Source organism: Aegilops tauschii, chromosome 7 (assembly GCF_002575655.3).
Source record: "Aegilops tauschii subsp. strangulata cultivar AL8/78 chromosome 7, Aet v6.0, whole genome shotgun sequence".
NCBI lineage: Eukaryota > Viridiplantae > Streptophyta > Magnoliopsida > Poales > Poaceae > Aegilops > Aegilops tauschii.
Genome location: NC_053041.3, coordinates 575,196,918 through 575,210,527, shown reverse-complemented (window position 1 = coordinate 575,210,527; position 13,610 = coordinate 575,196,918). Strand labels below are relative to the sequence as shown.

The following is a 13,610-nucleotide window of genomic DNA, read 5'->3' as shown; positions in this document are numbered from 1 at the left end:
AAAAAATACAGCCGGCCCATGCACAAGACCAACAAAAGTAAAAAAGCACCCCTCAAAAGAAAAAAGAAAAAGAAAAAAAGCAACGCATGAGCGGGCGACAGCGACGTGCGCGACAAGGGACACACGTGGTGCGAATCTAAATCTGCACGAGATTTGAAGTGGAATAGATTCAACGGTTAAAAACTTAGATTTGACATGCTTAAAAACATCTAGATGTTACTTAGCAATTTTGATATACACCCTCCGTCCGGAAATACTTATCAGAGCAATGGATGTATCTAGACGTATTTTAGTTCTAGATACATCCATTGTTATGCATTTCTACGACAAGTATTTTCAGACGGAGGGAGTATAAAACAGGTCGTGGCTAGGTTAGTAACAGAGAAACACGGTCCTGATTTTGAGTATTGGATGACTTCTCATCTATCTTGTGGAATCTGAACGGTTGGTTAGATTGGATCAGATCTATTCCTTTTTTGGCCGATTTATATCCCAGTTTTCTTTTCAATTGAAACATCCAAGGGATTTACTAATAGATCTCAACCTTAATAATTCTGGCCCACCAAATCAACGGTTTCTATTTTTCCTGTTTTCATCTATTAATATGAAAATATCCAGGAAGTTTGTATTAGTATAAATATAGATAGATACAGATATAGATATCAAATATATACAGATAGATAGATAGAGATAGGCTTATCCGCGTATCCTTTATCATCAATTTGATACAAGAACTGGATACACCTAACTACATTTAATTAGAAGTATCCTTTACCAATTTGATACTAGTACAGGAACCACACATGTGCCTACATTAAATATCAACACACCCAAGTTGGGTACGCATATCTATTAAGAGTTTGAAATCAACTACTCGATCGCCAACAATTATTAGGTTGCATCCACATATCCATTGCCAACCATTTGATACAAGAGTTAGATGTGCCTACATTAAGTTAGAACATATCCAAGGCATATATCTCTCAACTAATTAAAAATAGTCCAATTCTGAAACTTGCACTAAAACCGCTATATAAGAGGCCGAGTGGTGCAAAAGTCATGCATTAAAACATACCGACAGTACTCCACAACATAGAACATGACCAACCGTAAAGTAGCTGGAGTGTTATGCCTCCTAGTCTTTTTGGCCATCTATTCTTGTTCGCGCAATGCACAAGCAATCCATGGAGTAGATCACTGCACCATCGATAAAAATAACGTGATGCGAGACTGCTCGGGTATCATCGAAAAGAATCTTGGTAACCAGGTTCCGCAACCGTGGACCCTATGTTGTGGTGCAATAAGAGGTGTGACGGACATCCACTCGTCTGTGATCGGTTCACCGCTCACGAACTGACTAGGATCAGTCTACCCAAGTTCGCCTGTATTACACATGTATGCGGCAAAGGGTTGCACCCCCACACTCATTGTGCAGGTTGGTATATTGTTATATTTGTACACACACACACACACACATCTTTTTTTGCGCATGTGTTGATATATGTGCACACTTTATTATAATTGCTTATGTTCATCATCATGATGCGAAGAATGCAAATTTTGCAGGTTACCTTGTTCCGGTCATAAAGCGACGACGTCCACCCCCGGCAAGTACCTAGGCCTTCAGTGTAAGAACATTCTCATAATGGGAATAATTGAATAAAGCAAAGAATGATGTCAGCTGAATGGCATATGCATAATGTATTTGTCCTCTTTTGGTGTGTAATAAAAATGTTGCGCACAACCTCATCAATTGTGGTTGTTTGCATTGGTATGATCATTGATTCTCATTGATTCACATGATTTAACGGACACAGAAATAGAAAAAAATAGGCTTCCAATATGCGAAGGCATGTCCTCAGCGGTCTTATATGATCAGAAAACATAGAAAGGACAAAAAATGGGCACACCCTCCCATAAAATCTTTGAAGAGGGTAATATTGTCCAATAAACATGTGCCTCTGCTTCATGTAATTGCTCTTATTTTCTCTCCTCAATTTGGTTTGGAGACAGTTCTAACACAAACTGGACCACGACACAACAACTTCTATCTTATTTGTTCTACCTCACTTCCATAACACAGGTTTCCAAAGTGGACAAGTTTGATAAGTACAACCTCACACGATCCCAATAACAAATGAGATGTATACGTAATTATGTATAAGCGCCCTTAGTTTGAACGGTGTGGAATCTTCTTTGTTAATGGAAATCATACGCATCTGATGTTGGCTGTAGATCATTGCTCAGTTGTCGCTTCTATTGGGCATAACTGATGCCTGATACACCTGAAAGAAGCACAAAGTGTGTCATTTCGCATAACTGCTTGATGATCTAAGCCACATATCACTGTGTCCATGAGCGCATAGGTACAAAGTGAACTTGCAGGATGCGAAGAAGCTGGTGGGGTTCGAGGGACCATGTCGTTGTCGTATTCGGTAACCTTCAACGCTTTCACCGTTCCCACTGGCCTATAGGAAGGGTTCAGCAACTCCCTTTCTGCCAGTGTTGCAATCTTCTCCTGTGTGGTTAGTGTTGGTTCTCCCTCGATTGGTCCAGCTGTTGGAAAATTTTAATCTTTTTATATTGGTTTGGCGATCTTACAAGTACTATCCTTTTTGAGAAATAATTTGGTAAACATACATCAATCCGTTTATTTTTTGAGCCACTTTGGTAAATTTTAATTTAAGAATGATGATTTTGTAGAAATCTAAAGTGATGCAACCATGATTGCCGTGACAATGTTGCAAAGTACGAGGTACCAGCTAGACGGCAGGGGAAAAGGTTTACACACGACTATTCACTAGTAAGCGTGCACGTGCAATGCACGTATCATCATGTGAAAACAATCCGCATTCATCCTAGGAAGAAAATAGATCAATAAAACAAACAAAATATATTGGTGTACCAACAAAATATAATGATGATCATAATATTGGCAATAAAGTTAGGGATATTGAGAAATGCAAGACAGTAGCACTCTATCTCTCCAGTATTGTTCCATGCATGGACAGGGATGCTCCCAAGATTTATTGTTATCTTGAAAGAAAATCTAGCATAAAAGACTTATTTGGTTGGAGAAAGTGCGAGAGCTCTCTGAACTTACACATTGCACCCTTTGGCCTTTGTGTCAGTCAAGATCAAAAAATAGCTAGGCATTGGTAATCATGAATTTACCTTATAATCAAGTTATTTGCTTCGTTGATGTCGGGTTGAAGTATAGTCGAGACTACTCAGTCGCAACCAAGATAGCATCTGAATTGAGTGTGAGAGATATGCCAAAAGATACTAAGCATAACATTAATCCATTCAGTTGTCTATATTCAATAAAAAGGCATTCCGTTGAATAATGATTGCCAATGCAAAATGCATGTCAGGATGTATGATTCAGAAACTACACCAAGAATAATTCAGGGAGCAGATAGATCTATTTTGAGAGCCTGCAATTCATAATGAAATGCTAGACAAGTTTATTATCCTACTAAAAACATGATCAATTTAGCAATATCAATGTTGTTGCATCTAATGTCAAAACTAACTATTATATCAGGTCTAGTTACTGAGATGGTGTTCTGTATGAACATTAGTTAATGAAGAAATAATATGAGAAAATACTTGTGTAATTATAACAACAAGAATTAGAAATGTATGGATTTGGATTTCCATCTTAACGCAAACCAACACTGCATTGGAAAGAAGAAAAGCCCTATCCAGTATGCTTTGCAATGAAATTTGATTGAATCATTAAATTATCAAGAGCAATTGGATAACAAGGGAAGAGCATGAAGGATAGAGTTGCATGGTTCACCTATCCAACGGGAGTAGTGGTAATTGCCCAGCAGCATATCGGATAGGCCGACAATATGCAAAAATGAGTCAGGCTGCTGCAGCTTCCTCAAGATGAAGAAATCGGTAGTCGGGGCAGGATCACTGACTTGGCTGGGACCTTGGTGTGTCCACGGTGCAACGCCGACATCTCATGGTCCTGCAACTGCAAGAAGTAGATTTCCTTTCACTACATCCAAACGTAGCTGATATCAGTTTGTAGTCCATGCTAGAACATCTCGGTTCACTGTTAAATGTCAAGAATTGAATAATACAATTTCTCATCTTAGTATATGATACCAAGTTTCTCTAGACGGATAAAATTTGAGCAGACCAAAAATGGTATCAACTTTTAATTTTTACTCCACACGTCTTACCATAAATATTACCACTGCATCATCATCCCTCCGCTGAAATCAATCTGTTGAAACCTCAACCCCAGAAGAAGCTATTCTCCCGACTTCACTCCTAAAAATTGCACGTGCCTGAACGACTATTAAGCCATGAGACACTCCTGCAATCATAAAGTTCAACAATCCGAGGATACATTTTAAGGGCCATGAATGAGAAATACTAAATGATAAACCTGAGATGGTGTTCAAGGTCATGGTGAAGTATAAAGCCCAAAACACATGCTCTTTGAAATAAATATCCAAAACAATAAGGTGTGCATCATGGCCGCTCCCTCGCGTACTCCACGTCGGCAATGCTATGAGGCAAAAAGAAATAGGCAGGCCCACCATATCATTCGCTTTGTCTATCTATAGAAAAAAAAAAGACAGAGGAGATTGCGTTGAGCCCTCCTTCTCTGCCAACGCACGCGACCTCCTTTGCCTCTCCCCAAAATCTCTCTCGTTTCCATCCCATCCCATCCGCCGCCGCCGCCGCCTCGCCCCTATCTACCCCGTCCAAGCAAGGCGCCGGCAACTTGAGAACAGAGAAGGAGGAGATGCAGGGTGGCCTCATCGGAAGGGAGCGACGATGGCGCACGTACGGGACGAGATCGCCGACCTCCTCTACGTCGCCGGGGACGTGTGCCTCGTGCTGATCCACATATACGGTGGCTGCGAGCAATCCACCGGCGTTGGGTCGATGGTGCCGTGCCTCGGCAGACGGCATCAGGTAAGGTGGATGAGAAGCAGCGCCCCCTCTCCCGAGCCCCATGTCCATGGCAACAACAGTGAGGTGAGCAGCGGCAAAGGCGCCTCCGCCGAGGTGGTGGTCGGCGTTTGACGTCTAGCAGAGGTGTGTGGACTAGCAGCGGCCGCGGCGATGTAGAGAAGTTGGAGGCCAGGAGGCCGAGAAAGAAGATGGAGATGGCGAGGCAGAGGAAGCGGTGGGCGGAGGCAGAGGAAGGAGAGTGGGCAAACTGCATAGGGAGATGCAGAGGAGACGGGTCGGCAGCAGGCAGAACGAGCAGCTGGGCGGCAAGGGCATGGGGCTGGAGGAACCAAGATCGACACTTCTCCATCTGATCTTCCGCGAGGGAACGAGGTATGTACCGCTCGCCCATGGATTCCGAAGGATGTTCCCATCTCTTGTGCCTAAAATGTCTCTGTGGTCAGTGCACTTGTACCATCTCAGCCAGGCGAGAAAATTGCAACATATCTTGTTCATCCAGTAGATATGTCAACAGGAACAGATTTGAAGGAAGAACAAGCATTCAACCAACTCAGCCGGTAATAGAAGCTCCATCTCTGCCTAAATCTTAATTTTACATTCTCTGACCTGATTAGTGGAAAGCTTTTTTCAATCAAAGATTAGTGGAAAACTTGTGCAGTGAATGTGCTTCGTCTCACGGAGATTTAGATTTCTTCCTTAACTTGTGGCAAAATCATCTCCCATGGTGCAGGACATATTTAATTAGCCAGTCAAGTTAGACGTATGCATCAGTTTAATCTGCTGTAAGTAAGTACATACTGATGTACTAGTGTCTGATCATGTTTTGATATAGCAGTGTCTGATCATCTTTGATTGATGTATATATATTCTACCTAAGATGTGATACATTTTCCACACATAGTGTACCCTGTACTGACAAGCTACTACATGTTGATATTATGAGTTCTGAGGATTATAAGTTTATAATTCACATTAAGAATCAACTGCTTATGCTGATGAATAATGTGGAGATGGGTTTCATCTAATTTTCTTTGAATAATGCATACCCTTTTGCACTCATCGAAGTGTTTTTATATGAGAGTGCAAGAGTTACGTTCTCGACATAATTTGATATGCATGCAAAATGTAGTGATATGATGACAGACGACTCATGAGTTCACGGCTGCTCGTACAATACTTATGTTTCCTTGATTATTTTGATAGATCTGCTGAATCACGAGCACTGGAGCGGTCTTTTCAGTTGATTCCCATGCCGCTCCTTTCGTGCTTGCCTTGAAAGGAAAGAAGGACCCTGAGAAGCAAGTAGATGAGACTGAAAAGAATGAGACCGCTGACAAGTCTGTTGGGTATGAACTCCCAGAGTCCCTTTCTTTTGATGATTATGCTGAAAGCGTAGGTAAGATCAACATCTCTACTGAATCACAAAAGGAGAAGCAACTGAGTCAAGTCACGCCGATAGTCATCTTGCCATGGTGGAATCTCTCTCGTTGATGTTCCCAGATGTGTCTGCTGACTTCATTCTTGAAGCACTAAAGGCCAATGAATTCGATGCAGTATTCACCGTTGATATGCTTTCCAAACTGGTGCGTGAAATCCTCGTATCCGTTACACTGATTATATTTATGATGCCCTGATGCATTAGATTTTGTTTCTTGTTTAATTCCCTCAGAAGATTTATTTCAGTCCCACTTTGAGTGAACCAAAATATTCTTAAGAACTATCGTGCTATGATCTATAATAACAGGATGCATTCATGTTTCAGCCATCAGGGAATAGACCTCCAGGAGGCCAGCCTGTACCAAGACCACTCCCAAGGCGAATGCAACAGCCTATGGGTGGTATGCAAAGAATGCCTCCTGGTGCAAACATGGGTGCCTTTGGTGCAGGGCCCCAAGCAGGCATGGTTGTGATGAATCCCAGTAACATGCCAATGCAGAGAGGCGCAGGTGGCCAGTTTCATCCACATCCACACCAGGTCTGTTGTATATTTTTATTTCACTTACGTTCCTAGCTACTGTTATTTGAATAACGCTTGTGACCATCAACAAGTCATTTGATTTTCTTGACGTTGACAGTTGAGAAGGAAGGCAGATCAAGGGATGGGGATGCAGAACCCCGGGTACCCTCAGCAGAAGACGCGCTTCTGACATCCCCCCTCCTGGGCACCAACAGATATAAATGTACTCACAACATCGTCATGTATGTGCGTCAGCCAGATAGATATACATTGTCTGGTGACCGTGTAAGCCTGTTGTTGTTATTGTTGTTGTAGATTTATAATGCTTATCTACTAGCTTGGTAAGTTAAAGTAGCCGTAAGGGTCATTGTAGAGGAAATTTGGATAATTTCCTTTCACAGTGGCTGAGTTAAGCTGGTGATTAGGGCGGCGCCGCGGCGCTGAGGAAGGGGCCGTGGACGAGGCCCAGTGTAGCGAAGCCAGCCCGAGCAAGGTGCTCAATTTGAACATGTACAGCTTTGAATAGTATTGATACATGCATTTTCGCCTCACCGTCACCGACGCCTCCTCCCTCTGGTCCAAGGCAGCCATCATGGTGAGTTCGAGCAGGCAGCGGGTGGCAGGCAGTGAGAGCGGCCTCCTCAAGCGCGGTGTCATCATGGAGATCGAGTTCGTAGCCTCCTCGCACTAAGGTTACATTTCAATTCTCTTTCTTTCATGAGTAGGGTTTGCTGATGCATCTTTGAAAGTTGTTTTTGCCATGCCAGGCTTGTCTATTTGTGTTGTTTCAGTGTATTACCTACTAGAACAATTACTAGCATATAGTCCTCCACAATCATTTTTATCTTCTGACATAATAAGCAGAGTTGCTGCTGCAAACTTGGCATTCAGTGTATTATGTACTAGAACTTTTATCTTCTAATAAGCATATAATCCTCCACAATCCTTTTTATCTTCTAGCATTCAGTGTATTACCTACTAGAACAATTACTTGGCATCTTTAAGTTTCAAGAGAGGTGATCGGTTATTGCAGAATGAATGAGAGTGTTTGCAAATGTAGTTAATTTGGTCAATCTTGCCTGAAGATTCATGGTGACCTTGTTCATGTCAAAGGTATCTCCCTTCTGAATATCACTTTTTTTTTTTGTAGTTTTCTAAAATTTTAAATGTGATCCTTTTCTTTTGAATGTCATAATGGCCTTTGATACCACACAACTCTTGCCCCATCTTAAGTTTGACAACCTTTTGAGTTGCTGATATTGGTACTTGAGCAGCAATTATTGTTTTTAGGCCTGAGAAAATCAAAGTCACTCATTATGAGATATTGTAAATATGTTACGGATTCATATATCAAGTATTTATCAGGTAGCAGAACAATCTATTTGTTTCCTTTGGTATTCTCTGCTTTGGTAATATCATATGGCATTGAACTTGGTCTTTATTTTAAGCGCATGTCCTTATTGGTAAAACTTAGTTGTATGCCAATGGCTCCATCCACCAGCTTGAATTTTCTCGATTCATTCAGGCTTTATCTCCAGAGATTTTGGCATGTCCAGTTATTCTTCTTCAGCATTGATTTTTGTGAATTAACTCAGTGTGTACCTCGCTCCAAAGATTTTGGCATGTTTTGTAATTATTCCAGAGCATATTGATTTTTTTGTATTCAATCTGACTGTACCTCCAGATATTTTGGCATGTTTAGTACTTCAGTTATGCTTCTCGAGCAACGTTGGAATGGTTCTCAAACTACGTATCTTGTGATCACTTGAGCTTTGGTGAAAACTAGAGTGCAGCTTAATTTGTTAATATATTAATTCATGCAGTGGAGAAGGTATGCCAAACATATTTGATCATTTCAGCATTTATGAACAATATATTCTGGCACTTAAACAATGTAGATTTGCTGATATTGTTCAGTGTACATCTGTGTATGCATATTAATGAGCTCCATAAAATTGTGGTACAGGAAATAAATGCAAGAGATATGAAATAACCAGGTTGTGGTACACCTCTTCTCAATTTTTTGCCCATTTAGACTATCTCGAATGCAATCTACCATCAGGATATTGGCATCTCATCATCTACTACTATTCAACGATTTGTCGATTTTATGTCTCTGTAGGTATTGTAAGGTTTTTCAGTCGTGCGACATGTCTTCATTACTTACCATTTTCTGATATTCATGGTTAGCTATCATTTTCTATTGCTATATACTCCCTTTGTCTCACATTTTCTTTTGCTATACAGCTCGTCAAAATCTTGTATTTTTGTTGTTTCTTTGTGATTAGGTAGTATGCGACATCTTCTTTTAAGCATTTTATTGGGACTTATTGGATGTTCTTTCCTAGATGTTTGTTCATTTACTAGACAGTATGCTACCATGCTCTATCATGCGTACAATTTGTGTGTGTGCCGTCTACCGTGTAACACTGTGTGTTACTCATCCCATTTTGTTTGTGCCAGTGCCTTTAAATGTGTATGTACTAAAGTTAGTCAAGTACAGTTACTATCTGAGGCTGTAACTTTGCATAGCCTGGACATTTTGGTGTTTGCAAGGGGTCTACTTGTGTTGCATTTTCTACACCTGAGAAAATATCTGAGGCTGTAAGTTTGCATAGCCTGGACATTTCACTTGCAAACCTTGTGAGCTACTGATTGTACAATATGTACTATGTTGCTTTTATGATGTCTTTAATACGATCCTATCAAGGGTCCAGTTGTATTTTGTTTGTGTAAGCTGCGCTGTAGAGCTTTATGAAGGATTCAGGAGCCAAACTTGAAGACATTTATGGTCAGGTGCTTCCAGCTTTGCAATCCTATTAGAATTTTGTGGGGTATGTTTGTTTGGTTTGGATATGCAGACTACAACATAAAGAGAAGGATACCGTTTTGTGTGGGTCATCTAGCTTGGGCATAGTATGGGTACTTGTGTTCTGTTTTTTTATTTACAAATGAACATTGCCACTAACACAGATTGACTATTTAACCGATGTGATTTATTTCATTCCAGTTGATGCAATGCATTAGGTTGTGTTCTTTGTTAAGCATGTGCACAGAAGTGTGAAGAGACCACTTTTTTTTTTTTTTTTGTCGATCCAGAGTGATCACCTATTGGTTTTGCACTGCATCAACACTTCGTGATTTTTTCTTGTTATCCCTTTGTTAAGGGGCCCTCCTGAAGGAGTCTATATGTCAAACCTTCTGAAGGCCCTCTGGAATATTAACTTCACCAATATATAACATGAATCTTAAGGAAGCATTTTGGAGTTTGGGCAGCAAGCTTGAAGGTGATTTCGTTTACCAATAATTGAGCATGTGGTCTGAGAATGAGCAAGGACAAAAATATTCTTAGTGGGTGACAGCGAAGGTGTTTAACAAATTGACAGGGGGTCTAGCTAATATATACAATGGCTTAGCTAGATAATTTATAATGTGTTTGTTTTTAGTTTTGATCTAAATGGCATGAAAAATGTTGATTCATTTCAAGCTTTCAGCCTTTCTATAGAAAAGAAAACAAATAACTTTGACAACCAACTACTATTAATTTGCTATTAGCAGAGGACCAACCTAGACTCTGTAGGATGTCTATAGCAGGGCGTTGAGGTGCTCCCACAATACAAGGGCGCACAGCTCCACCTCAAGAGGCGCGCCAAGGGCGCGCCCCAGCACCTAGTTGAAACATAAAAGCTTGCTACTTCAAGGCTACTCATGACTTGGCTGTGTATATTTTAGAACAACGTACCTCAGGTGGAGCACATGTGGTCGGCGTTCCGGCAAAGTTGGAAGATCGTTGTTCCAGCGAAATTTGTAGAACAGCGAGACTGGACGCATCCGCAGAGGGGCTTGAGGCCGTCTTTTATGTATCAGACCATCTCACAATAGTATCCTGGACAGAGAGGAATAAGCGTTTACCTTTTAATTTGTGGGCTACAATCTTGGTGGTCAATAAGAATATTTAGAGTTCAAAAAGAATCGTTCAGTACAAATTCTACGAAAGACTACATTGCTACGCATTGAATCACTTATCTGAACAAAACAGACCATAAATATGTGGTCTGAAAACATTTACTCTTTGGAAGAAAGACGTTTCCTACACAATCACCGATGCAAAGAAATCTGTGGCAGGAAGGTAGATTGACTGTTTGAAGCAAGTTCACACTTCAGATGATAATGAAACTTAAACGTATATGAATGCTCACGAAACAATTGATCAATCCTCTTCTAACCGATTCAGACAAGTTGTAATAAATCATATTATAGCAACAGCGGCAATGGAGGACATGACATCGTCCATATCCAGGGGCTAATCTAGATGGAAGAGAGAAGCAAGAGATGTGGGAGGGAAATGAAGATATGACGTGGAGGGATTGGTCTGTAGAGGAAGGGCGGCAGCACCACCTCGCCTGCACCCCCTGCAATTAAAGAGTGGATGTTCTTCTCATAGGCCCAACCGTATCTTCTCAATCATAATACAATGGAAAATGAGAGAAATAAGTAACCAATTAAGCATTAGGGGGAATTTCTACATAGTTCTTTCATTTTGTAAAACATCAAAACTGGGACTCTATATAAAAAACTGTATACCGCAAACCATTGCATATATGAAAGAAATGAAAACTCTTAATTAGATGGTGTCTTCGTGCACCCACAGGACACCCAAGAAGGAAACACAAATAGCTGAAGGAATCAGGATTGGACACGCATGTCGTTGTGCCCCGCCACACATGTCATCGAGGGCGCCATCGAACAGTCCTGAGACGACATCATGGCTGGAGAGCACTGAAGCACACGGAGACCAGCAAGTCATGCCAAACCCCGTTGAGGGCACTGACGTTGTAGATGGCCTACGTTCCATGGGCAACAAAAATCAGAAAAATTAGGAACGACGAACCATTTTTTGCACGAACAACCAAGCAGTTTCTTGCTTTGTAATCGACACAAAAAAGGTTTCTGACAACAAAAAGAAGAAATACTACTGCCATTCAATTGTGGCTTCTTGCCCTGTAGTACTACGCCATCCAATCCAATCCCCAGCGATAAAGAACTCACAACCAAACCTAGACTACCATGCAATCTTGGCTATTGGAATCGATCACTGAATCTACAACGGCCGGGGTTTCGGCCACCCAGTGGGCCGCCCCACCAGGATGGCGCGCGGTGCCTCCGTGCCCGCGACGGCCGCTGGCTGCCACGACCTGAAGGCCGAAGAAGCGCCGCGCCCCTCGGGCTCCTTCCTGGACGCCTTGCACCGCTCCTCATCGTGCTTGATCCGGATGTAGGACGCCCGTCCCATCTCCTTCCCGCCGCCGCACACGCCATCTCTCCATTCCTCCGCCGCTTGCCGCTCCAGTTGCTTTAGGAGGTTGATTCCTCGTGCCTAGGGTAGCAGAGGAGAGGAGGAGCGGCGGGCGGCGGCGATGGGAATTGGGAGGAGTTCTGTGGCGACTGGGTTGGAGTTGGAGACGTGATGTTTTTTTTTTTTTTTTTGCAAATGAGACGTCATGTTAGTTCAGGGGTAATGAGGTCGTGAGTGGATTAGTGGGCATGCGTGGAGACCGTACGTTGCTGGCAGACTGGCAGAACATTTAATCACGTACGTTTGTTTCGATGGCCGACCACCGAAGTAATATGGGCTCTTAGATACAATTAAGTGGGTTAAATCCAAGGGTTCTGATTTTCTTGTGTACACTAAATTTGATGGATTTAGGGTAATTGATGTTTGCTTTTTTAATAGTAGTATAGAAGTATAGATATAGAAAATGACAATGTTGCGACCGTCACTGTTCAGATCAAGTGAGGCCTACGGACTCCATGCAGATTTTTAATGGTGGAAAAAATTCAATTAAAATTGAATTGAAGTCAACATCAAAGTACAAGAAGTGTATGATTATTATTTTTCTCTTGTAGCACTACTAGTTTGGCCTCGTGACATTTCATAGTCGTTCAAATAATCTGTACTATTAAAGCCCAATCCGTATGTGGTCGTCGTTGGTACCCAACATCCCCCATCGATCGGACACTACTGAAATCAGAATCTTTGCCGCCAGCCAGCTCTTTGCCGTCGGCTAGCTGACGGCAAAGAAGTTCTTTGTCATTAGTTTAAATAAAGCTGACGGCAAAGAAAGAGCGGACGGAAATGAAGGCGTTTGCCGTCAGCCTGTTTTTTGTCGTCCGCTAGCAGACGGCAAAGATGGTGGATGGCGGAATATAGGGATGACCTAACGGCCAGTTTCTTTGCCGTCCGCTAGCTGACGGCGCCGTCAGCCAGCAGACGGTAAAGAAACTGGCCGTTTGCCCCCGGGCCCACTCCACTAAGTGTCGGCGCCCCACCTCACCTCACCCTCCTCTCTCTCTCTCCCCCGCGCCGCCGCCCCCACCCCCGACCCCCGGCCCCCGCCGTCGCCCCGACCCCCCGACCCGCCGCCCCGAGCTCCGCCCGCCCCGTCACCGCATCCTCCTCGCCTCGCCCGTCGCCTCCTCGCCCCTCCTTCGCCCCCACGCGTTGCCGCCTAAGGCCTGTTCCTCGCCTCTCCGACGCCGTCGCCGAACGCGGCCACCTCAACATGCTGTCGCCGTCCCGTCGTTGACCACCGCCGCCCCGAGCTCTGGCCCCTCCGACGCCGCACCAAACCCCGACGCCGTCACCGTCGACCCCCCCGGCCCGGCCCCTCCCCCGACCCCGGTCGTCCCCAACACCGAGGTGCGCCAC

The 13,610-nt window shown here is 43.0% G+C and overlaps 1 protein-coding gene and 1 long non-coding RNA gene across 10 annotated transcripts; both read left to right on the top strand.

The window, feature by feature from the left end:
- Positions 1 to 815: 815 nt before the first annotated feature.
- Positions 816 to 1,774, top strand: LOC120969610 (uncharacterized). Its single transcript, XR_005763942.3, has 2 exons — positions 816 to 1,435; positions 1,567 to 1,774. It is a non-coding gene; the product is annotated as an uncharacterized lncRNA (long non-coding RNA).
- A 2,828-nt stretch (positions 1,775 to 4,602) lies between these two features.
- Positions 4,603 to 9,621, top strand: LOC109742442 (uncharacterized). 9 transcript variants are annotated; one of them, XM_073505231.1, is made up of 8 exons: positions 4,645 to 5,316; positions 5,388 to 5,501; positions 6,148 to 6,340; positions 6,445 to 6,527; positions 6,707 to 6,919; positions 7,020 to 7,394; positions 7,489 to 7,593; positions 7,935 to 9,621. In XM_073505231.1, exons 1-3 carry the CDS (start codon positions 5,204 to 5,206, stop codon positions 6,218 to 6,220), a joined length of 300 nt encoding a protein of 99 aa, XP_073361332.1. In that variant the 5' UTR covers positions 4,645 to 5,203; the 3' UTR covers positions 6,221 to 6,340; positions 6,445 to 6,527; positions 6,707 to 6,919; positions 7,020 to 7,394; positions 7,489 to 7,593; positions 7,935 to 9,621. The 9 variants fall into 9 exon arrangements, with proteins under 9 accessions (XP_073361330.1, XP_073361328.1, XP_073361327.1 ...); XM_073505229.1 differs by having other exon boundaries at positions 4,603 to 5,316; positions 7,489 to 9,621; XM_073505227.1 differs by having other exon boundaries at positions 4,603 to 5,316; positions 6,148 to 6,527; positions 7,020 to 7,143; positions 7,327 to 7,394; positions 7,489 to 9,621.
- Positions 9,622 to 13,610: the final 3,989 nt, after the last annotated feature.

Bases quoted from the DNA above. Each gene is read 5' to 3' on its own strand.
- LOC109742442 (XM_073505229.1), top strand. From the start codon at position 5,204: ATGCAGAGGAGACGGGTCGGCAGCAGGCAGAACGAGCAGCTGGGCGGC. The intron at 5,317-5,387 runs GTATGTACCGCT...CTCTGTGGTCAG, and splicing joins ATCTTCCGCGAGGGAACGAG to TGCACTTGTACCATCTCAGC. The intron at 5,502-6,147 runs GTAATAGAAGCT...TTATTTTGATAG, and splicing joins GCATTCAACCAACTCAGCCG to ATCTGCTGAATCACGAGCAC.